Here is a 25,862-nt window from a genome sequence, read left to right as displayed (position 1 = left end):
ACTGAAGCATCTCAACAGATCATTTTTGTTGTTTTTTAAAAACTCTTAATACTGCTTAATACTTCTACTTAAGCTATATTTAATTGAAACTGCCATGTTGTGATATGAGTGTTAATTTTTCTGCTCTGCTTTTCATTTTCAGATGGGTTGTAAAGTGACCGTCTTGCTGTTTATCTATTTCCTGGCCACAAACTACTATTGGATCCTGGTAGAGGGCTTGTACCTGCACAGTCTCATCTTCATGGCCTTCTTGTCTGATTCAAAGTACCTGTGGGGCTTCACTTTGATCGGGTGGGGTGAGTATGTCATGGTAATGTTTTTCTTGGAAAAGGCAATTTATAAATATTCCTGCTTCTGTTGGGTTTGTAAAATGTCCTGGGAAATGAAATGCTGCTGCTGGTGGTTTTGTTCTGCCCAGGTATCTGGTTTTGTTCATGGAAAGCTGCATGACATATAATTGTACTCTCATCAAAGAACAAAGCCAGTCTTTTATTTTTTGTATTATTTTCAAATGTATTAAAATTTTTGCCCTATAGCTGGCTGCTGTTGTATAGTGGCTATTGTGAGCATGCGTGTGGCTCAGAGACACTATAACAAAGTATGATCACCAAAGCTACATTTATTCAATAAAATAGCTACGGGCAAAAAAAATTGAAAAATTTTAGTTTTAGTCAGTTTTGAGATTTTCAAAAAAAATTACTTTATTATGCCCTTGTCTAGCGATCCCAATGCTCCAAATAATAATTTTAGATTGTTAATTACCTTTATTTGTATGCTTTCTGAGAGGAGTACCTTTTCTCCATTCACTTCTCACGCTGAATGTCAACCAAAACGTGTACATAAAGGCGCTTCTAACTGTGCGCTTTCCCGACACACATATACACAGAATTACATTACTTAAGTATTTACGCAAACATAATCTGTTATGTCTTAAGTAAATGTTGTCGATTAACACGTACATGCGTTATGAGTCATTTTCTCCTGATAACCCCGAAAAGAACTTAAATTGCACTTTCAGTTTTGATCGTACAGATAAGAGCAATACATCAATCGAATCTGTAAAGGGTCTACTTTTTTTGCATACAGACATAATAACAACAAAACTTTGTGCATTTATAAAATAAAGATAACAAAAAAGGTGTGCTGTCTGCAGCCTTGGTCTGCGCTGATCTTCATTTACAAACACGTAAATTAAAATGAACTGTAACTCAGTGAATACTCAATGAAGAGACATGAGAGAGATATCTATAGAAAGCTTGACATGTCTACTTTTAAACTAAACAAGTGCTGCCGAAAACAAATATTCTTCCTTCATTATCTTCTATTGTGACCACGCCCTCGCACTGAACGCTCTATTCAGATTCTAATGTTTCAAACTGAAGCGTGCAGCTTGAATACGCACACACAACAGAAGACAACACAGCGAGACTGTTCAATTTTTTTTATTTTACGGTTGAAGGTTAATTTCTTCCGTTCTGTATTCTGATGCCTCCGCACTATATAAAATAATGTTTTTATAAGAAAATAAAGATCCTAAAGTAAGATCTTAAAGCTCTACATTATTTAAATCTTGGAATCTTTACTATAACTGCAGTGTGACCTGCTAAACTCCATGTGTTTTTTTTAAATGTGTAAATGATTAAATTAAATTGTATTACAATTGGTGTGCATGTAGTTTTCATGTCCTTGTATTGTCTTGGAAGTGCTATTATAGAATCATGTCACAATGTAGGACCATTCCAAATAAATGCAAAAAGTACTGTAGATAAAAAGCGGCAAAAATATAACTAAAAAAGACTGTGACCAGTCACAGCAAAAAAATAATTATTTATTTAATTTGTATTATTATTTATCATACTTTTAGCTTTTTAAAATATTTATATTAAAATGTTTAACCTCAAGCATCCTTATGCGTTTAGATGATAAATATACTGTAGGTCTGACAATTTCCTGGATATCATGTCATAAATTATATAGCTCTTTACACATTCCTTTACTGAAAAGGATAAAAACACCAAATAAATGATTGTGTTTATTTATTTAATCATTTAGTTATTAAATTAGTGGTTTGGTAAGAACTTGAATATCCCACATTTTAGCCAGCTAAACCTTTACAGTCATGCAGTATTGTAATTGTTGAAAACAGTTGTGCTGCTTACATTTTAGTGGAAACTGTAATACAGGATTCTTTGGTAAATATAAAGTTCAAGATTAGCATTTATTTGAAATCTTTTGCAACATTATAAATGTCTTAATGTGTCCTTGCTGAAAAATAATGTTCCATCGTCGTTCAGTATTACAAATTAAAATGAAACAACATAATTATTCTGACTTTCTATTAATCTTTTTAATGGCATCTTATGATTCTTTTTTTGTGATTAACTTTTTATTTAACAAATATTTAACAAAATAACATCCATCCATTAAAAAAAAAAAAAAACCCCGGGAAAGGGAGTAGCAGACTATCAACAATTTACAACATGAAAGAGAAAAAAAAAAGAATGTCAGAAGAAAAACATTGCCAGGCATCAATGAATCAATGTTAATTTGTGCTGTTTTACATTCATAGGTTACTTTCTTAAGGAGGCTAGGAATACAAATTGTTTTTGCGTTTTTTTTTTTTTTTTAAGTAAACCAGTTTTGTATTGTTGTCTTCTTTGCAGCTGTAAAACCAGCAAACAACATTCTCTTTTTTAATGAACTTATACAGGAATTAGAATACAAACTCGTTCCATCATTCCTAATTGCCTTTACCTTTTTCACAGTGACTAATCTTATTAAAAAGACAGAAGAACAGTTTTCTACTGCTGACAGTAGAACCAGTCTCTAGACTGAGTTCATTATGTCGGTCAAAGCAGCAAAGTAAATTCAACAGGAATATTCTGCAGCTGTGAATGCATTGTTTATCTAGGGATGCAATGCTACTTTCTTTCTTTTGCTCAATATAATAAACATTCAGTTCCCCCCTCAGAAATGGCTTCCTTTTGAATATATATATTTATTCCTTTGAGAAATGTCTACATGGAACCCAATCAGCTATTATTTATAGCAAGTGGTATTCATACCCTTCCCTCCACTCCCACGCTGAGAAACAGCACAACGATAGCTCACTGCGGTTTGTTTTGAGAGGTTGCTTCCTTTTCAAGTGGTTTCAAGTTGAAGTGTTCTTTATTTATTTGTCATTCCTGTTTGATGTGTTCCTACTGGAAGGGCAGAGATAGAAGCACCTTTGATATGCAGATTCCCTGTTATAGGAGCGGCTGCTCACCACATTCTCATGAATGTGTTTGGCTTGGCTTATTAATGACCTACGGGTTAAGTCTGTGAAAGTATTACACAATAATGTCACGTTTATTGGGTTAATATAGTCATAATGAGGCAAAATCATCTGTGTCCAGAGGATTGAGTGATTCATGCTGTGAATTTGAAAGTAATTTTTCATTACTTTTCAGTGCTTAAAGTAAGGGCACAATGAGGATGTGTTACATAAATGATTCATATTTATTTGATGGAGCCGTTGCTAAGAAAAGGGAACTGAACCATCCTGTGTGATGCAGTAATCATTGTGGCAAATGACAATTTTAGTCTCAAAATTATAAGTAATTCAGCCAAATAAGGGCAAGTAGTTCACTCAAATGTCTATCAATCACTTACCAACATTCATGTTTTTCCAAAGCTGTGTGAATTTATTTTTATTTTCCAATTAATTTCTAATTTTGCTTTCATTCACTTATTATCATTTACTCTACCAGCCTCACTCTGCACGGTTCTCGGCCCCACCACACTCGTCACACACACACACACTTATATATATATATATATATATAAATTCGCCTATAGGCCTCTGTCCATCATCATGACCTCCCAATCATCCACATATACTGATTGGCTTCATTAACTCTGTCTCCTCTTCACCAATGAGCTGGTGTGTGGTGGGCATTCGGGTGCTACATGGCTGCCGTATGCCAACACATTAGGGTGCTAGTCCAACTTTTGCTGCCAAAACAACATGAGGGCTATTTATACAGAAGACTATATGACTAAACAAGGCACACCTGTGAATAATCAAGACAATGACCCGATCACAAAACAAAACAAAACGGAGCAAAACGTTTTTTAAATGGAAGCAGTGGTGTGTTGGACACCCTGTTCTGATGACGCAATAGTTGCAACTATGGAAGCTGAAAAGGCCATTATTTGCGTTCTTTTTGAAGAATTTTCGGAGCCTGATAAAATCATATAAATATATGTTTAATACTGCAAAATACGCTCAAGGTTATAGTCATTGCCCTTGCCGTCCAGAATAAAAGAGAATATCCCAGTCGAGCGAAGGGATTTGTGGAAACTGTGGTTCCTAATTATTGTGATCCAACATTTGCCTCGCATTTCTGTATGAAAAAACATTTCAGGTGAAGGATAATCCACTTCTTAGACTGTGTTATGATCTATATGAACTTATTATTTTTATTGTGAGTATTAGGCTGTGTAGTGTAGAAAAGTTAATGAAAGTGTCACTCCACAATACAATAGCAAATTATATAAATATGTATAGTATAATTATGCTACATTAATCAGTGTCTAGCACACCTCCCTGAGGAAAGGGTATGGACCAGAAGACATTGCAATTACTATCTGATATTTAGACAGACTTAAAGAACTTCCAGGTCTATACATATGCTCTTATTATTTCAGTTATTTTGCCTTTAATGTAGAAAAAAAAAAAAAAAAAAAAAAAAAAAAAAAATATATATATATATATATATGTGTGTGTGTGTGTGCAAACAATTTACTTGTTCTTGTGAATTTATTTTGATGTTCATTACATTGTGTGTATTCAATCAAATATTCAATCAAGTTTCAACTGTACCAGACAGAAAAGATGTGCTTCCTGTCCAGTGTTTGGAGTGAAAACACTCCATTGGCAATAAGTAAACAAGCTGTATTTTATGGAGATTATGCTGCAGGATATCCATCTATGAGTGCAATTCTCAGCAGGTGCTCTTGAACCCCTGGGGGGATGTTGAAGATTTAAAAATGCTTCAGTGGCACGAACAAAAGCTAACATCATGTAAATGGATGTTAAAATGTTTTAGGACATTTTATGGAGGAAAAATGTCCTAAAATATTTTAACATCCATTTACATGATGTTAGCTTTTGTTCGTGCCATTTATTGTGGTTTACTAGAATGCATACTGTGACGAGTCTCTGGTTGTGCCTGATGTTGTCGACTGGTGGGTCTGGCTGGGAGACTCATCAGGAGAATGATTTACACCTGTGCAGGGCCATCAAGAGAATGATGTTCACCTGTATATAAGCTTAGGCTTTGAGAATGTTGAGGTGTGCTTCGGAGAGCTCCAGTGCTGAGAGATGTTGTGAGACTTGTTTTCTCCCGTTTATTTTGTGTTTGGTTTCTGTTTGTTTAGATTATGTTTTCTTTTGTATTTATTTTGAGTTTGGTTCTGTCTGACATTTTAACATCGGTTGTCAGATAGGAATTGATTGTTACTTTGTAATTGATTTCCTGTTTTACCTATTTTGTTACTTATATTAATAAAAACTTGTTGCAACCTTACCAACCTTTATTAAGTCCTCCACTTATTTGTCACGGCTTTGAGCTGGTCGTGACCATACTAAATTAGGAAATAAAATTGTGTTGCATTCTTGTTAGAACAGTCCACGTAATATTAAGGAATGTAATGTCATTAAAGTTCGGGTTCTCTGATTACTTATCAGAATTATATTTGCAACATCATCACCTGCAGCATATTTGTCTTCAGAGTTTATATAATTTAAATAATACAATTACCACAAGATTTACTATCATTTTGACTTATAGTACAATGTTTATTAACTGTTCATTGAAATGTACTTTTTCTACTTTGTTTCATTTCAGGTGTTCCCACTCTTTTTGTTGCAGCATGGGCAGTTGTCAGGGCAACGCTGGCAGATGCAAGGTGATTTCATGTTTTCATCCTCAAAAACTTGGTGTCTTAATCATCTTTGTAGAAATGAAGTCACCTGGGAATTTAGTATGATTAAAAATATATTGTCTACTGTATATTTTGGCATTTTTGTAATTTTAGGGTTTTTCATTTTGTAATAAGAAGTGCAACCTTTCAAACAAACAGCCATGGTTGGTTGCAAAGTAGACTGAAAAAGTTTAATGCCAGTGGAAAATACTGTATTAGTATTTTAAAAAAAAAAATACATTTTTTTCTTTTTTCTTTTCTTTTTGCTAGCTTTGAATTAGCCAAATAAAAAGTGCTTTAAAATGGTCACAGTATTGTTTCAGTCTCAACAAAAATAATGAATATATCATAAATATTTGCACCTCCCTATAGTTCAAATCTCAAGTAAATGTAAAGTGTAAATTCTCACCAGATCATCTTAATGAAGTAGTGTTTCCATGTACACTGATGTAGGACCATGCCTAAGGCGTTATCTTTTCTCTGTTTTATTTTCAAACACTTGCTGAATGTCATTGTCTTACTCCCCTCGAGAGCACGAGTAGAATTCTTGCAGCTTACAGGCTGTTAGTGATGTTACAAAAGCAAATGTCTTCATGCAACATCTTGCTGCTTCTCTGGGGAGAACATAAACATAAGGCTTTGTTTTAGCTGTAGTCTGTCTTTGTTTTTACTGGTGTTGTTATGGTGGCCTAGTTAGCTTATCACAAACTGTATCTTTTATCTTTTGTGTATCTTAAAAAAATAAGAAACAAAGACAAAAGTCACACTGCATAATATGATTTAAGGAGTATCATACAGTATCTACAGGTATCATTAAATCAGTTAATCTTTTGAAATATTAGGGGATATCACAAATTCATTGATCTTTTGTAATAAATTTTAGAACTGAAAACTTAATCCGTGACATGCTCAGAAATTAGGGAAGCAGTTAATACTGTTATCTCTAAATGGCACAAAAACGTATAAAGAACAAGGAAAACAAGAGATCTTACATGCACTTAAAGGAAAACGGGCTAACAAGACTAATTAACTAGACGTACCTGGAAATAAGAATACTCAGTTAATATGTAATACTTTTAAAACCATGTCAGCAAAAAAATTTAATAAAATAAAAAAAAATTGTGGGTGAGAGTGAGGAAGAAAAAAGTTTTGGGGTAAACTGATTATTTTTATATGTAATTTGTGCAAGTGCATAACTCACCAAATGGTATTTTCTTTATCAGTCTTGTAGATTGTATTTAATGTTATTTGTGTGCAAGTCCATACTTTTAAATACATTTCCTAAAACTTTAAAATTAAATTTATGCAAGAGTTCTGAAGAGCAGGGATTATTCTTTTTTTTTTTTTTTTTTTTTTTTTTGTACTTTCAATTCCGAAGCAGCAGAGAATTGATTCTTTTTCTTCTCATTTCAGGATTGTTCTGAGCAGGGTTTCATTCATCAGTGAACATTAAACCCCACCCCATTCACATACTGTGTTCCAGTCTGTGTGCTACTTGACTTTGTATGGAACTATTTTACAGAGTGAAAATAAAGTAGTTTTTTAATACTGCTTGACCAAATTATTAGACAAGAAACTAACTATTGAATCTGGGCTATGAAAATATTCAGAATACTTTTTTTTTTTTTTGTACTTTTATTGAATTTTATAAATAAATCCTAAATGAACAAACATTTGAAGAACAAGTACTGTAAGTATTTTCAGTAATCTAAATCATAATCTAAACAAAAATATAGTAAATCAAAAATGTTTTAGAAAACACAAAACAAGAATAACTGGTTTTTTAATATGCTGAGGGGCTTTTGAATTAGACTTTTACATCTTTTAATTAATTTGAATTAACTTCCTTGTTAGTAAAGATACAATTTTATATATATTGCGTCTAGCTGGTCTTCTATTCATTCAAAGTTAACTCTACCATGAATCTAGATATTTGTCAGTTCTGAGTGATGGTGGGTTAATGGCTTTCTGCATGATCATAAGATGGTCCACTCTGAAAAGCAAATGTTAAGAAAGTTATAGGTATCTTCAAAATATTGTAGATTTATAGAGGTTTAATTCTGACTCTAATTTAAAAAACAAAAATGTTCAGTCTGCCCATTAGGTCAGAAAACCAGGTCCAAGTGGGCCAGGAAGGTGCAACCAACAAAAACTGCCCCTTGTCCTCCCTGACCTTGCACAGGGTCTGCATGTCTGAGAGAGCATGTCTGCTGCATGATGTGAAGCGACTTGAGTCATGCCTGACTCCAGAGAAGGATATGGCAGACGAGTTGCGATATGCTACTGGAGCGTAGACCTCCTTGATGAATGATGTACACAGTGGTCACATTGTTGTCCATGCAGATCAGCATATGCTTGCCCTGAAGCAACAGTTGAAACCAGCACAGGACAAGTAGTACTGCCCACAACTTAAGGCAACAAATCAGTCTCTGCAGTCGAGGTCCTGTCTAGGAGCCCGAGGCTGCATGTCCGTCACACATGGTGCCCCAGCCTGTCTTTGAGGTGTCTTTTGTAAAAACAACATGGCTGTACACTTCTAAGGGTACTCCTGCCTGTAGAAGATGAGTTATGACCAAGAGCTGAAAGTCTGGTTACAACTCAGCATAATCAACATGCTGAGTGTACCATCTTGGGACTCGGTTGAATTTCCAGTGCTAAAGAAGTCTCATACGTACCAATCCGAGTGTCATTACTGCAGCTGCAGATGACAAATGCCCCAGGAGCCTCTGAAATAGTTTCAGTGGAACTGCCGTTTTCCTCCTGAATGCATTCAGGCATCTTGAACTGGAGCTCGTGTAGGGGTCCGATTCAAGACACACAGATCCAGGACTTGTCACAACCCACCACTTTTCTTGTACGATGAAATGAGGGCAGTGTCTATGACAGTGTCACCAAAAAGGCCGGCTTGGGAGATGGGTGCATAAAGAAAGCACACTTTTTCATCATCACACATCTCTACAAGGTTCAGTCAGAGATAGTGCTCCTGGCCCACCAAAGTTGATATGGTCTGGCTGAGGGCCTGTGCTGTGACATTATTCACCAAGACGCAAACTCCCAGGTGGCCCCACCATCAAGGGTGTTTAGGGTGGAGGAGGCTGGGAAGCAGCTTTGGGCAGAAAAGAGGTGAATTTGAATTTGAGAGGGTAGATAATTCCACTCCAGCTCGATATTTATGGGAGCCTGGGAAAACACGGCCATCAACTCAGTGAGCCCAAAAGGTTAAGGGGTGACACTGAGCTGATGCTTCATCACGGGACACTGGCTCACCCTCTGATGCAGTGACTGAAATCTGTTCCTCCTCGGAGTCCAGAATAACAAGCAAGATCAGTCATAAGACAGATCAATGGCATCACTCAGGAGCATAACCCCTGGCGCAAACTTTGTGCTATAATCCTCTGATCCCCCAGAGCGCTAATCAGTGTGTAGCTGAGTAGAGGCAGAGGAAACTCAAACCCTCATGAAGAAGGAGAGTAGTGATCACGGCACTCGCCATGCCCCCCAAGGATGTATGCTGAGCCCCCTCCTCTTCACTCTGCTGACCTATGACTGCACACCGTCACACAACTCCAACCTCTTTAAGTTTGTGGTTGACACGACTCTGGTGGGTCTCATTAGCCACAGAGATGAGACAAACTACAGGAGCGAGGTGAGCTGCCTGGCCGGGTGGTGCAGTGACAACAATCCCTCTCTGAATGTGGAGAAGACGAAGGAGATTGTAGTTGACTGCAGGAGAGTGCTCACTCAGCATGCTCCTCTGACCATCAACGGTGCGACTGTGGAGAGAGTGAGCAGCACCAAGTTCCTGGGTGTGCACATCACAGAGGACCTCTCCTAGACAGACAACACCACAGCACTAGCCAAGAAAGCACAGCAGCATCTCTACTTCCTCCTAAAAAAGAGCCAGAGCCCCGGCCCCAATCGTGTGCAGCTTCTACAGAGGCACCATCGAGAGCATCCTGACTAGCTGCATCACTGTGGGTGTGGTAGGGTGCCTACAATCATTATATCTGCACTGTTTATAACTAACTGGTTTGCACTCTATCTGCCATGTGCCTTGTGCTGCTTCACTTATCTTTTTTTCACATGACTTATTTGTATATTGGTATAGTTGTACTTTATATTTTATTATCTGTATTTAATGTTCTACTGTCAGTGTTATCTGTATGCACCAAGGGCCTGAGAGTAACACAATTTCAATTCTCTGTATGTATGTACTGTACACACTTGACTTGACTTGACTTATGCTAACTCGGCAAGAGCATAAATCATCAACAAACACAGTCTCAGCATGGTTCTCAGGAACTTGAGACTGCAATTGTGGCCATCAGAAGAGGCCCAAAAACAACACTATCAAGAAATGCATGGATGGAGAGACGTTTAAAAAGATTCTTACCACTTGCTCTTTTGGGGGAAAACTGCAATTTTTTTTTTTTTTGAGGCACCCAGGGGGATTCGCTGCACTTATCTGTGCCAAACACTGTTGAAACACCGCTGAAATTGCTCTCAGAATCACCTGCAGCAAGAGAGATTTCACTTCTCTTCTACTCTTTTCGAGATGAAGGGGAGGGTGATTGCTCAAATATGGCAACCACTCGGCTCTGAAGTAATAATCTGAATGAGTGGGTGCACGATGCCCTGTTATTTACTCGTGTGTACGGGGGAGGGGCTGGGCATGCAAATTCCACTCGCCAATGTTCATTGGCCTGTTTTTTTATTACTCAGAGGTGATTAGGACTCCCAAGTGAGACCCCTAACGTTAGTGTCAACGTAACATTGAACATGACTGACTGAAAGGGAACTAAAATGGTTCATATAATAATAAGAATTTATATTATTAATATATTTGTTTATTGAACAATGTATAATATATATATATATATATATATATATATATATAATTTTTATTTTTTTTTCTGAAAATTTATCATTTTTGTGGCTTATACACAAATATAGTTCTCTGGTTTATACACAAATATATAAATCTAGTTTCCCTGTTGATTTCTTTCTGCTGTGAAGCTTGTGTTATTTTCTATTTCTTGCGTTATGTAAAAAGTAGTGACTAGTCATATTTTAATGAGCCCTTGTCAGATTGCACATGAAAGAAACAATAGCACTCCTTCATTTGTTCCTTTATATTAGAGTGGACACGATAGACTGCCTGCAGTACCCATATTTAGTAATAATCTGTGATACTAAAATTTCTTCAATTAGGATAATTAAATCTGTTTATCATTCTGAGGTAATTAATAATGAATGTTCATTGTTTCTTTATTTTGTCTCCAGACTGCATGCATTCTGCTTCCCTCTGAGTACTTACAGTATATCCTATTTATGGGTTGTATTCTCTGAATGGCAGATAATCTATTAAGCTCCACATCATAGTAAACATTACTAATGGGATTATGAATGATGAAACAAATTGATGGTAAACAAACAGTTTTATAAAACGCCTTGGTTTGCTTAATGTGAAGGAGGGGGTCAGTGATTTCAAGGAGAGGGAGAGAGACTAAACTATGTCTTTTTGATCTATACAGTATGCATTGTGAAGTACAGTTTATCATTACAGTGTTAGCACTGCCACTGGTACTGGAAACCTATCTGCCACTGTCTCGCTCTGTGCCTTTTAAATATCCCCTGAATCATAAAATGTGTGTGTCAGTTTATCATTCGATCCTTCATTATCTGTGCAGGTGCTGGGAGCTGAGTGCAGGAAACATCAAATGGATCTACCAGGTTCCCATTCTGACAGCCATTGGGGTGAGTAAAACTGGCATTAAAAACTGTCTGGATCTTAATAGATAGAGCGTGAGAAGAACCAAGTGATAGACTAAGAAACAGTTAAAGACTGAGGCAATTTTCCCTGAGGAGGGAGAAATTGTCTATCTTAGTTAACCTTTATTCTTTTTTGTTATTCGCCACTGCAAGATGAAAAGCATTTTGGCAAAGAAGGCAAATGTCAGAATAACTGGCAAGAACATTACCATAATTACAACTTGTATGTGTATGTTTCTACCAGTTCTTCCAATTATTGGATGCAGACAATAACATAATTCAGGCATGGGCACAGTCAGGAGAGCCTGAAACGTCTCAGTGGGGGTGCCTACATGTTAACCTCACTTCTCCTTTCTAGATCTTTATGTTACTTTAACAATCTGAGGCTGAATTTAAAAACAGGATTTATCACATTGAACAGAATGGTTTTCAGCTGCTGTTTTAACTATTAAGATAGTTGACCAATAAGCCGTGCATACATTTAAGTGATGCACAGTGGCCCCCCAAAACATTTGAACATTTAAAATTAACAGTTAAAAATAATGTCATTGCATCAGATGTAAAAAAAAATATTAGGGATGGGTCCTTTTGCATCATAATCCTAAAAAGTAAACTAAATCTATCAACAGTAAGTGTGCACAAAGACAGAAATGAATAGCAGATTCCAACACATTCACGTGAGTAAATTATATCCTTTAACTCATGCAAATGCAAACAGTGTTAATAAGTAGTGTTAATTTAAAAGGTCACTTGAAAGGTTTTTTCATGAAATTAATAATTTTGTTTGCAATAAATTGATCAAAAGTGACATTAAAGACTTTTACATTGTTACTCACACACACACACACACATAAATATATATATATATATATATATATATATATATATATATATATATATATATATATATATATATATGTATATATATGTATATATATATATAAAATAAATTTTCTATTCTTCATCGAATCCTACATAAAAACACTACCATGTTTCCAAGACAAATAATGATCAACATGATCGTTTTTAACATTGATACTAATAAGAAATATTTCTTGAGCAGCAAATGATTTCTGAAAGATCATGTAATACTGAAGACTGGAGTAATGGCTGCTTCAGATTCAGCTTTGCCATCAATAAATTGCATTTCAATAAAATAAAACAATTATTTTAAACTGAAATAATATTTAGCAACATTACTGTTTTTACTGTATTTTTGATCAAACAAATGCAGCCTTCATGAGCATTGTAGGCTTCTTTCAAAAGAAGAAAAATTTACAGACTTCAAACTATAGTGTACATGTATATATTAATAAAATATATATTGTTTATATTCTGATTCAATATTAAGCAGTCAGCTGTAATGTATTTTTAATGTATAAGTTACATGTTGAATGCCTTTTGACAGCTAATCTCAGACAATGCCATTGAAATGTAATTATTGCCCCTTTTCTACTCTAAAAAACAAACTTCTACCAAACTACGAAAGTACTTTAGTATTCATTTGTTATCATTCTAGATTCAGATATTTCTCAGCAAATCTTAGCACAGATAGGTCTATCACTAGTATGCATGGTCTAGCAGTTTGATGCTTGGTCACATGACACCATTGTTTCTGTATGGCTCTGGACCTCACAGCTGCTGTTGATTGCCTGCTGCTAGCTGCTTTCTGGGCAATCTTCTGCCATCCATGTAGCAGAGAGGGTCACTGCTGATGTATTCCTAAGTGCACTGTCATGAACAGAGTGAAGAGCCTAATAGATCCTATCATGACACTCTGTGAGCAGGGGTGAACTTGACTCTGGACAGTTGGTTCTCTACAGAGCCGGACTATTAAAGAATTTATTTTTGGGTTACAAACTTTCTAATGGACTTTGATTGTGCTGATAGCAAGTGACAATATTTGTTGTTCTTAGTCATGCTGGCAGAGGCAGAGCCAGCACTTCTGACAGGGATGAATTTTTAGGTAGTGTCACTGAGTGCAATAAATCAACCTCATTGACAACGCTAGTAGATGCTACTTTTAGTACAAATAGCACAATTTTCATACACTTTTTGTGTATGTCATTTGTTGGTATTTACATCTTGGTGCAAATAAAATGAGATTTATGCTTTTTTTACTTGGCGCAAAAGTAATCTGCCACTGTTTACCCTCAGTTTAAACTGCATCCATGTTTTTATACTTACTGTGAATAGCCCCCTGTAATAAAATATATTTAATTGCAAATGTAGCGATAGTGGAATATATATCTAACACCTAACATGTGTCCGACATACTTGTTTTATTCCTCGCCGTATTATTAATTGAAAAGAATCTTGCGCTATCGGACCTTTGAATAATGCTCTACAGCACAATCAGCTCATTCTCCATCAATGCATCCTCAAGGATACAGAGGCAGAGGCATAGCTGAAAGGTTAGCTTGTTTGTTTGAGTAAATTATTAAAAGGCCCACGAAAGACGGGAAATTCTGGTTTTAGTTAAGTTTAGGTTTTAGTAATCTCCGTACTGGTAAGAGATTAAATTTTGTATATTCAGCTGTTCTTTTTGTGCACATCAAGCAAATGTAGTTTTCTATGGGGGATGATGAACTGCCTCAGCACAACTACTTTTTTCCATAGCTCTGTTTAACCTGTGTCAGGCAGCACAACTGGACTTCTCCTTACAAGTTACACAAACAAGGCTATCGAAGTTGGTCTGTGTGGTTGTAAAAAGATGTTTCCAACATGAATTTTGCCCCAGAAAAAAGACTGAAAATGACTAAACGTTCCTCAGCTCCATTTCACGCTGATCTGCTCAGACACTGAAATGACGAAATGTCACACTGTCATTCAGATTCACATGTTAACACACTGAAAGATTAAGCACTGAATAACTTTTTGAATTATTATTATTGGCTATCTCTTATTTTGTGACTTATTTTGCAAATAAATGGTTATAAAATATGAGACAGAAACTGAGCAAGAAGTGAATTCATATGTCCTTCCTTCTTCCCTTTTGCCTCAAAAGTAGTATATCATTAAAAGACAGTGAAACAAGTTTATGGTTGTGCTTTTTCTCCTCAGTCCATATGTAATATGGATAACAATTAATAGCAGATTCAGATGTATAATGAGAGTAAAATTTGGCCAGTGAAAATGCATGTGTTGCAAACCATAAAAGCACATTTCCATTTTGTCTCATACTCCCACTGAACAGATGGTGAGTGTGGGGCAATATTCTGCAGAAGGGGTCATTTAAATGTGTGATTGTCTTGATTGGAAGTGATATCATAGTTTTCCTGTTGCATGTCGAAGAGCACCGCAGTTTAATTTTAATTGATTAATTATGAGTATAAATACTGGGTACCTCTTGGGCTAGTTTAGAAACATGCAACCACAATTATGGGAAAGACGTCTGACTTGACAGTTCAAGATCATTGACACAAGGAGGGTAAGCCACAGAAAGTCATTGCTGAAAGGGCTGGCTGTTTATAGAGTGCTGTATCAAAATATATCAATAGAAAGTTGACTGGAAGGACAAAGTGTGGTAGGAAAAGGTGCACAAGCAACAGGGATTATCAAAGACTTGGGAAGACTGTCAGGAAAAGCCAATTTAAGAACTTGGGAGGGCTTCAGAAGTTTCTGAAGTCAGAGATGATTTGGGGAGATGTGGCATCTGCTGGTGTTGGTCCATTGTGTTTTATCAAGTCCAAAGTCAATGCAGCCATCTACTAGGAGATTTTGGAACACTTTATGCTTCCATCTGCTGACAAGCTTTTTGAAGATGCGGATTTAATTTTACAGCAGGACTTTAGCACCTGCCCACAGTGCCAAAACCACTTCTAAGTGATTTGCTCACCATTATATTACTGTGCTTGATTGAGGAGTCAAACATGCCTGACCTGAACTTCACAGAGAATGTATGGGGTATTGTGAAGAGGAGGATAAGACACGTATACATTAGCCTTATTTGCTTCCAAAACACTTGGTAAGTACATATGCATAATAGAAAATGAAATAACTTAACATGAATAAATTTACACACCAAATAATGCATCTAGTTATTTTTGTATGTGAAATGCTGAATTAAAAATACCATAAATGCTTTTATGCTCACAGAATGTATTTTTGTTTGTCTTATTGATTCATACTGAGCTCAAAATCTCTTGCATAGATAACCCACTCATAATAATTAAGCAGATCGAAATTAGCATTTTTCCCCACTCATTTGGGGGAAAAAAGCAGTCATACATATCACTTAGTTGGTCATCTTATGGTGACCTGTGACAGGCTTTATTGTCCAGTTATACTTAATCCTTATTACAGTTTTTCAGTTACCTAAAGTATGTTTAGGCGGGGAAGGGATTTTATTAGCTGTTACCTTTTACTCAGTTCATTCTTTGTTTTCTTTCTCTTTCAGCTGAACTTCCTCCTGTTTGTGAATATTGTGCGGGTTCTTGCCACCAAGATCCGTGAGACTAACGCAGGCAGATATGACACACGGAAACAGTACAGGTTTGTGCGTTCACTCCCACTGGGCCTGTTTTCATTCATTTAAGTGCCTTGAATTTTTGAATGCAGTGTTGTACCAGCCCAAATTGTTTCTGTCATTACAGTGGCACTGTCTTTGCTATTAGATTTCTGAGAGTGGAAACTGTCCCTACAGCAGTTATTTATTTCCTTATGCAATTTAGGCAAAATCTTTCATCTGACAGCTTGGAGGCAGAATTGCCTGTGGCTAAGAGATGCGATAATAAGCTTCCCCTACACCTTCTCATTCTGCAGTTTGATTCAGGTTGTGTTTTCTATCATTCCATCATATGCTAAAATCAGTGACACATTTTTAAAGACACTGGCTATGATAGATTTGATCTAGTTTCATGCTGAAAGAAACAATTTTGGCTTCCACTTTTGTCTGCCTTTGAAAAACAATGCTTTTAAACCCTATAAAAGCATATTTGGATCTGGCCTGTCAAAATGTTATTCAGGATGGAGCAAACACAATGCCAGTGGATGTCATTTTGATTTGCTAATAATAGTATCATCATTGTTGCCTCCCTGCTAATTAACAGTACAAAGAACCACAGGTGTCAGCTTGCAGAGCTAGTAGAACAGACATAAAGACACCTATTCATATTTACAAACACATCAGCAAATAGTGTGTTTTGCTCAGCCAAAGAGAGCTTTGTCATAAATCGAATAGAAATGAATCTGTAATGCAAATGACCTTGTACGCTCGCACTTCACATCGTTTGACTCTCATTTGACACTCCTTTTACTCGAACACTTTTGTTGATCAAACTTAGCCTGGCTTCAATTAAAAGAGGATTTATACCTCAGTATCTTCCAGCATTACTTGTCCCCAATTATTTTGAATGTTTCTTTTCATGACTTATTTGCAAGACATTTTAACCTGTCTGGCAGGCAAGGTGTCTTTATTCTGATTAAAGCCACACAGAGGTGACAGTTGAGTGGGTTGCAATCCATCAAACAAGGATTAAAGACAGACTTTCTGAATTCATAATATAGCAACTACGTCGTCACACACAGACAATAAAAGGTCTTGTGTCCTCTAGTCATCTGAAACCATATGATAACTTTGCAGTGGAGAGGATGATTCATAGCATATGACATCTTCACTATCAGTCTGTTTCTGGCACAAATCTATCATGTAGTTTCTGAAGACTTGAAAATAAATGGGCTTCTTTTACGATGATTTTATATTTTTGTTGGAGCCCAACATCATCTGCCCCTGTTTACATTAAGAAAAAATACCAGCCTGAACATTAATTCCTACAGATGCGATCACATTAGTGAAACTTTTGTGAAACTTTGTTCCAAAGTAGGTTCATTGTCAATAGTAAAGCGTGCATCAAGCATGCAGCACTCCTTACTCAGAGGTCACTTCCAAATCAAGCAGTTCAACAGTTTTGAATCCGATGGGAAATGTGCAAGGGGAAATTTGTCGCCTTGTGTCCCTCATGTAATTTCAAGATTGCGCTGATCCCTAATGAGATGATTGCATTTCGTTCTCTGAATTTTGCTGAGCAAATGTAGCTCGGTATAGTATATAGGATAGAGATTCAAACAGGTTTTGACACAAGGGTGAGTAAATAACAGAATATTTTAGTGAACTATCCCTTTCATTCACAAAATATTTTCATTCTCTCTGTTCAGGAAGCTTGCCAAATCTACACTTGTGTTGGTGTTTGTATTTGGAGTGCACTACATTGTGTTTGTTGGAATGCCACACACATTCGCAGGTCTTGGCTGGGAAGTGCGGATGTATTGTGAGCTGTTCTTCAATTCTTTCCAGGTACTTGCATGGAAACGATTCCTTTATTTCATGAATGGCTAATGTAATCAGTGATCTCTGCAAGTCAACAAGGATTTGTTTTTCTTTTGATAATCCAACATCTTAAATTCAAATTTGTATACAATTATACATATACTGTGCATATATTTTGCATTGATTAATATTGATATTAATTTGGTAGTAAAAGACTAAATAAAAGGGAAAAACACTAAAAAAAAATGCTCTGGCAATGAAACATTTTTGTGCATTCAAAGCATTTCTTGTACTATAAAAATACTCCACTGTTGCAGAGGGAAAAAGAGAGGGAAAACTTCACTAAAGATATGAATGGTTAATCTTCTCTTATAAATTTTGTTCATTTTTCATATTGCAAGGAAAAGAAAAAAAAGTGGTTTCTTTGGGAAAAACTCAGATATTTAATACAGAACACAAACTATGCATGATAATAATTTACAACTAGTAAATATGATTAATATGGACCCACAGATGTTGATGGGAATTTTGCTGACGTACTGTAGATGCTCGTTGCAAACTGCACAAAATAAAATCTAGCATGTAGGACAGAGAAATAAATTGACTGGTCAATCCAATTCACAGCACTCCAAATAGGCTTGACATCTCATGACACACCACATTGATTTCTGTCAGAGAAGTTCGGTTGTCTTAAATGACAGGTGCTGGTTAGGTTAAGAGTTTTATTTTTTATTTTTTTGGCGCTGGATGACACTATTCAATGCATGTCCTTCACATCAAGAATACATAACTTCACTTTACACTTACGGTATCATCAGTTACAATTCACAGAACTGGGTAATGCAATAAAATGATTTAATGAAATGCAGAAACATTGAATTTGTTTTTATGCTGCTAAATATAATATATAAACTAAACAGATGGTCAGTGTCAACTGTAACTAATTAAATACCCAATATGAAAATAATGATGCCAACTCACTGAAAACAATCCATGACCAAGAAAAAAACATGGACCAGTGCATCAATTAACTGTTTATAACATACTGTATGAACATTTTCCCGAGATTAATCCTTCCTTCTTTATCACCAAATTGTGACCAAACTTACAAATTAATGTCTTTATACATGTATTTCTTTATACATTTTTTTTTCAAATAGTGATTGTGAAAAAAAAAACTCCAATTTCTGCGGTTGGCTAATGAATTAATATTGCTCATACTTTGGGCCCTACAATACACCCGGCGCAATATGAAGCAATGAAAATGCAGTTCCTCTTCAGGAACTCGAGCTGCGTCGAGAACGATTGGGGAACGCCCCCAGCGTGACGTCTCTGAATCATGTGTGTAATCAGTCCAATGGAAGGGCGAGACGTCATAGGCGGGTGACGTCAAAGACCAGGAATCATAGACGCAGTCGCGAGAGTGAGAGAAGGCCAGTCACTCACTGTCAAGCAGTTTCAAAAACTGCTGGGTCTGATGGCAGCTGCGTCCAACGTGATACCTATTGGCCTGCTGTACATGAGACCCCTACAGTGGTGGCTCAAGACCAAGGGGTTCTCCCCGAGGGGAAACCCACTTCGCATGATCAAGGTCACGCGGCGCTGCCTACGTGCCTTGGATATGTGGAGGAAGCCTTGGTTCTTGTCTCAGGGCCCAGTGCTGGGAGCTCCTTGTCGCCGCGTGATGCTAGCGACGGACGCATCCCTCACCGGCTGGGGTGCGGTCATGAGTTGCCACCCTGCCCGCGGTCTGTGGAGTGGTCGCCATCTGACATGGCACATCAACTGCCTGGAGATGCTGGCCGTGCTGCATGCACTTCGTTATTTTCTCCCAGACCTAAGAGGTCACCATGTGTTGGTGCGCACCGACAACACAGCGGTGGTCTCTTTCATCAACCACCAAGGAGGTCTGCACTCACGCCGTCTAAGCAAACTAGCGTACCAGATCCTTGTGTGGGCCGAGGACAAATTCCTCTCGCTCAGAGCGGTTCACATTCCTGGGCATATGAATATGGGAGCAGACATCCTGTCGAGGCAGGGGCCGAGGCCCGGGGAATGGCGGCTTCACACCGAGGTGGTGAAGCAGTTTTGGAGAGTTTTTGGCCAGGCTCAGGTGGACCTGTTTGCAACTCGAGTGACATCGCACTGTCCCCTCTGGTTCTCTCTGACTCATCCAGCTCCACTGGGGCTGGACGCCATGGTACAGACATGGCCGAGGCTTCGTCTGTACGCCTTTCCCCCGATTGCTCTGCTCCCAGGAGTTCTGGAGAGAGTGCGCCGGGACGGAGTCCGGCTGCTGTTAGTAGCCCCGTTCTGGCTGGGTCGAGTATGGTTCTCGGACCTGATTTCCCTCCTAGACGGCTCTCCCTGGGAGATTCCCGTCAGGAGGGATCTCCTCTCACAGGCGGAGGGCACCATAGTCCACCCCCGCCCGGAGCTGTGGAAGTTATGGGTGTGGCCCCTGAGGGGGCACAACTCGTAGCTTCCGGTCTCTCAACCGAGGTTGTTGAGACCATTCTCCAATCCAGAGCTCCCTCTACGAGGAAACTGTATGCCTTGAGGTGGAAACTTTTCACTTCTTGGTGCGGAGACCGCCAGCTCGACCCAGTTAACTGCCCGATTGGTACAGTGCTGGAGTTCCTGCAGGGCCTCTGCAGGGTTGACCCACTCCACCCTGAAGGTCTTCGTGGCGGCCATTGCGGCCTACCACGCCCCTCTCGGTGGCCAGTCAGTGGGCAGACACCCCCTCGTTACACGTTTCCTCCGCCATGCGCTGAGGCTGAGGCCCCCAGTACGTTCTCGTGTCCACACGTGGGACCTGGCTGTGGTGTTAGAAGCTCTCTGTAGGCCGCCCTTCGAGCCTATTGAGGAGATCTCCGATCGCCTTCTCTCTATTAAGACTGTCTTCCTGTTGGCAATTTCTTCTCTCAAGAGAGTTGGGGACCTGCAGGCCCTCTCTGTGGCCCCTTCTTATATAGACTTTGCGCCCGGTCTGGCTAAAGCTTTCCTTTACCCATGTGCGGGGTATGTCCCTAAGGTTCCCTCCTCTACACCACGGCCTGTCGTACTCCAGGCCTTCAGTCCTCCTCCCTTTCGGGAGCCAGACCAGAAGAAGCTTAATTGTATGTGTCCAGTGCGAGCATTGGACACATACGTCCACAGAGCTGCCCTGTGGAGAAGGGCGGACCAGTTGTTTGTCTGTTATTGTCCCCCTAAGAGAGGTCTTCCTGCTACTAAACAGACCCTCAGCCGGTGGATAGTAGATGCTATTTCTCTTGCATATGAGTCCTCTGACCTCCCCTCTCCCCTGGGGGTCAAGTCTCACTCCACTAGAAGTGTGGCGGCCTCCAAGGCCTTCCTAGCAGGTGTCTCTATGCGTGACATCTGCGAGGCTGCTGGGTGGTCCACGCCTTTGACCTTTGTAAGATTTTACGGTCTAGATTTACCAGCCGCTCCAGGCCCCTCTGTTCTCTCGTCCTAGCTGTGCAGTTTCTTACACTGGCAGAGATTTGTAAAGTCTGGCGGCGTGGGCATTCTCGTTCCCCAATCGTTCTCGATGCAGCTCGAGTTCCTGAAGAGGAACGTCTAAGGTTACGTATGTAACCCTGGTTCCTCGAGGGAACGAGACGATGCGTCGCAGTGCCACACTTCCGGCATCTCTGGCCGGCGCTTGCTTCATCCTTTGAGGCTGGTGCCGGCTGCGCCTCTCCTGTTTTTATGCTTCCTGGTCTCTGACGTCACCCGCCTATGACGTCTCGCCCTTCCATTGGACTGATTACACACATGATTCAGAGACGTCACGCTGGGGGCGTTCCCCAATCGTTCTCGACGCAGCGTCTCGTTCCCTCGAGGAACCAGGGTTACATGTGTAACCTTAGACGTTTTTCTTTGTTAGTTCATGTTAATTCACAGTGCATTAACTAATGTTAACAAGCTCAACTTTTGATTTTAATAATGCATTAGTAAATGTTGAAATTAACGTTAACAAAGATTAATAAATGCTGTAGAAGTATTGTTAATTTTTAGTTTGTTAAATTTTTATTTTGTATTGTGAAGTGTTACGAATTAATCTTCGCCACATACATTATCCTGCACCATAAATCATCTAATTATTTTTCTTAACTAACATCTATTTTTGTTTTCCTCTAGGGCTTCTTTGTGTCTATCATCTACTGCTACTGTAATGGAGAGGTGAGCATAAGCAAAGCTGCTTATTCACAATAATAAAGGGGGTTATCACAGCATGTGCTTTTGCATTCCGTGCTGTTTTCTCATTCTTTTTGGACACTTTGGCCTGTCACACATGTAAAGACTTCTTGTTTCTTGTTTTCTGTTATGCTGGTGCACCCTGTGCACAAAAAATCATAGACCACACTCTTAAAAATAAAGGTTCTTTATTGGCATCTATATATGGTTATTTTACGAACTATTCACTAAAAGGTTTCTTTGTGGGACCCAAAATAGTTTCTTCTATGGCATCACTGCGAAAACCCCTTTGGAACCTATTTTTAAGTGCAATTCAAGGGCTGCATTATTCTAAGGAAGCAGACTTCAAAAGCTATATCTTCAAAGGCCATGAAGGTCAGACCGAGTGTTGTTAAATGGGATTGTCTAGCCTAAGGAGTATGGCTCTTGTTGCCTTGCTGGCATTGACAAGCAGCAGTAATGTTTGTACTGGACTTTTGTATTTTTGAAAGTTATATTCAGCTGTCTGAAAACAAATCAGGGTCCACAACCTGTCTAAATATTTTAACCTTGGTCTATTTATGTACATAATAAAAAGTATATAATATCTCTGAAATAGCATCTTAGTAAGATGCAAATAAACTCTGGCTCTTGTAACATTTGTACTATTGTATATTTAAGTCAAACCCAGCAATTATTTAAAAATGTAACCCAGCATTTTTTTCTCAAAAAAAAAAAAGGTTCTGTTGTTGCCAGTGTGCAATGAGTTTTGAGATCGTCTGGGTCATGAGGGATCCATTTCTTGAATACTTGATGGCCCAGGAAATGAAGGATGAATCAGTATTGTGAATTGGGATACAGCTGCAGTGGATCTCTCACACTAAGAAGTGTTGCACACTTAACATGCTCAAGTTTAACTGCTGTTTCCTACCTTCTGGGGGTGTCTGTGTACCAAAACCATGTAAGGACGATGCGCTTTATTCTTGTAGTGTGAGCTTGGCTTTATGGTGTCTTGATTAGAAAGCCTGTTTTCCACTGAAGTGAAGCAGGGTTGAGACTGGTTAGTAAGTGGATGGGAGACCTTCTTCAGAAAACTAGGTTGCTGTCGGACAAGGTGTTAGCGAGGACAGCAGGAAGTGCTCTCCCTGTCTTTCGGATGAGTTGTTAAACTAGCCCTGACTCTGAGGTCATTAGCAATCCCAGGGGGCTTCTCAAAAAGAGTAGGAGTACAACCCTGACATGCCGGCCAAAATTGTTCTTTGGCCTCCTCATAGCCTCCTACTCATGCCTATTTAAACTGACTGGCTACAGCACTTGGTCTCCTCTCCACCAGCAGTCAGTGTGTGGTGGGCGTTTTGGCACGCTATGGCTGTCTTTGCTTCAGCCAGGCAGATGCTACAAACTGGTGGTGTTAATGGAGATCCCACCACCCACTAAAAAGCTGTGAATGCTATGTAAATGTAACAATATTGTTATTAATTTAAACATACTGTAGTTAAACTTGAGCAGTTAAGTTAGTTTTAAAACAATGGACCAATCAGAACAAGCCAGTGGGTGGAACAAGTGTGGAGTTGTGTTCATCATTCCAGCTTCCGTTCTCAAATCTGTGTTGCCTTGTCTTGTTAAATGCCAAATTCAGCCTTGTGCAAAATTCAGAATTAAAGGATTAGCGCCTTTTCAATTCCTGAGTGTGAATTTAAATTGAATTGGCTACACCAGGGGTGTCAAACTCAAATCCTGGAGGGCCGGAGCCCTACAGAGTTTTGTTTCGACCCTGCTCCAACACACATACTATGTATTTTTCAAATAAGCCTGAAGGACTTTATTCGTTGCATCAGGTGTGTTTAAATAGGGTTGAATCTAAACTCTGCAGGGCTCCGGGGATGTGCTCAATTGCCCTCCGGGAATTGAGTTTGACACCCCTGGGCTGCACCATTTGGAATGAAGAGAAGAAGTATTTACTAAATTGTAATTGAAAGAAATTCATAACAGGTAGGGGGAGAGTTCAGACTGTATATTTCAGAGCTTATATTTTTTTCCCCACATTAATTTCACACTTGTCAAATATGTGGTTTTGTTTTAGAATTAGTGTATACTCCCAAAAGAATGGAAGTGCTCATGCTAATTTCATATGCAAAGATGTTATAATTATAGCAATGAGCATTTCCATTGAAGTCTCACAGCAGAGACTCCTTTTTTTAAACAATTTGAGGGCTAAAATCAGGGTAGAAAATGTCCTTTTATTTCTAAATTAGAAGACAATTTTTATGTTCTTCATGCAGTGAACAACACAGTAATCTATGTGGGCTAAATTACGGATCATTTTCCATTGAAAAATACTGTAAAATCAGTGTGCATTTCAACATCTAGTGTCCTTTAGCATCTAACTCTGATCCCCAGGTCCAGACTGAGATCAAGAAGACATGGACACGGTGGAACCTAGCATTTGATTGGAAGGGCCCGGTTGTGTGTGGGAGCTACCGCTATGGCTCTGTGTTGACGGGCCTTAACAACAGCACCAGCAGTCAGTCCCAGCTTGCTACCGGTGGCCCTGGCACCTGTTCCACCACGCTCTTCTCCAGCCGAGTCTACCGCAGCAGCGGGGGGCCAACCATCAGTGCCCATGCCTCCCTGCCAGGCTATGTGCTCAATTCAGATGCTGACAGCTTGCCACCTTCCATACCTGAGGAGCCAGAGGACAGTACAAAGCAGGTCGATGACATCCTGCTGAAGGAGTCCCTGCCAACGAGGCCCAGCAGTGGCCTGGAGGATGACGAGGAAACTCTGTAGATAATGGTGCAATGATATACAGACAAATTGGGTATAATAGCACATTGGGCATTGGTTAAAGAGCAAAAATGACAGTTTGTGACCTGCAGCACACACTGCTTCGGGTGGCAACAGCACCTCAGCAACGAACACTTCCTGTTCAAGCTGTGACACATAGTTTTGTTTTTGACACATTGCCATACGCTGACAGATTGATATGTTCATGGCAAGATATCTCCACTCATCACTATAACAAGAACTATTCACAGCTATGGAAATGCTGATGAATAAAGTTTCTTGTTGCTTCATGCGGTTCTTAAACTGCCACCTGGACAATGTGAATACTTGAGTTTTTTATTTTCAATTGCAACGCCAACTATTTATTTTTGAATACTGGTTTCAGTTGCTAAGATGTCATCAAGTCAACAGCATGACGTCCACATATTTGTGTAGACCATAGAATCAACCCTCAGGATCATTTTTATTAAGAGCTATTGAAAGTTGGGGTGAAAAAAAAGGTCTCCATTGTCCTTCATGTATTCCATTACAGAGGAACATTTTTAATTCAATAAAATGTATTTCAAATACATAACAAAAATCTGACAGTGCTGGTTTCTTAAATGTAAGAGTTATTTTCCACTTTATCAATTCCATCACATCATGGTAGTTAGAGGTTGTTTAGATCTGAAACTCTGAAGATTCTGTCTACACCTGGTATTAAGGTATATATAATAAGTAATAAAGGTATTAACGGGGTGTAAAAAGTTTTGAGCTTGTCCACTTTCAACCGCTTGCAGAAGTTGTCAAAAACAGTAGTGTGGGTGCTTATGGTCAAATGAATTCAAACAGCAACAAAAGACCACCTTTTCTTTGCCTACTGACCTAATTCTAAAACATT

General features: G+C 38.6%; 1 protein-coding gene across 1 annotated transcript in view; it reads left to right on the top strand.

Moving 5' to 3' along the window:
• Positions 1–25,489, top strand: part of LOC132152457 (parathyroid hormone 2 receptor-like) — a 59,905-nt gene extending 34,416 nt beyond the window's left edge. The window contains exons 7-10 of the mRNA XM_059561214.1: positions 143–296; positions 5,895–5,955; positions 11,661–11,727; positions 24,596–25,489. Of these exons, the coding sequence (XP_059417197.1) occupies positions 143–296; positions 5,895–5,955; positions 11,661–11,727; positions 24,596–24,985 (672 nt within the window). The 3' untranslated portion in view covers positions 24,986–25,489. The remainder of the gene's footprint in view (positions 1–142; positions 297–5,894; positions 5,956–11,660; positions 11,728–24,595) is intronic.
• Positions 25,490–25,862: the final 373 nt, after the last annotated feature.

Source organism: Carassius carassius, chromosome 11 (assembly GCF_963082965.1).
Source record: "Carassius carassius chromosome 11, fCarCar2.1, whole genome shotgun sequence".
In the NCBI taxonomy this organism is placed as follows: Eukaryota; Metazoa; Chordata; class Actinopteri; order Cypriniformes; family Cyprinidae; genus Carassius; species Carassius carassius.
The sequence above is the reverse complement of the archived record's forward strand: the minus strand, read 5'-3'. Positions and strand labels throughout refer to the sequence as shown.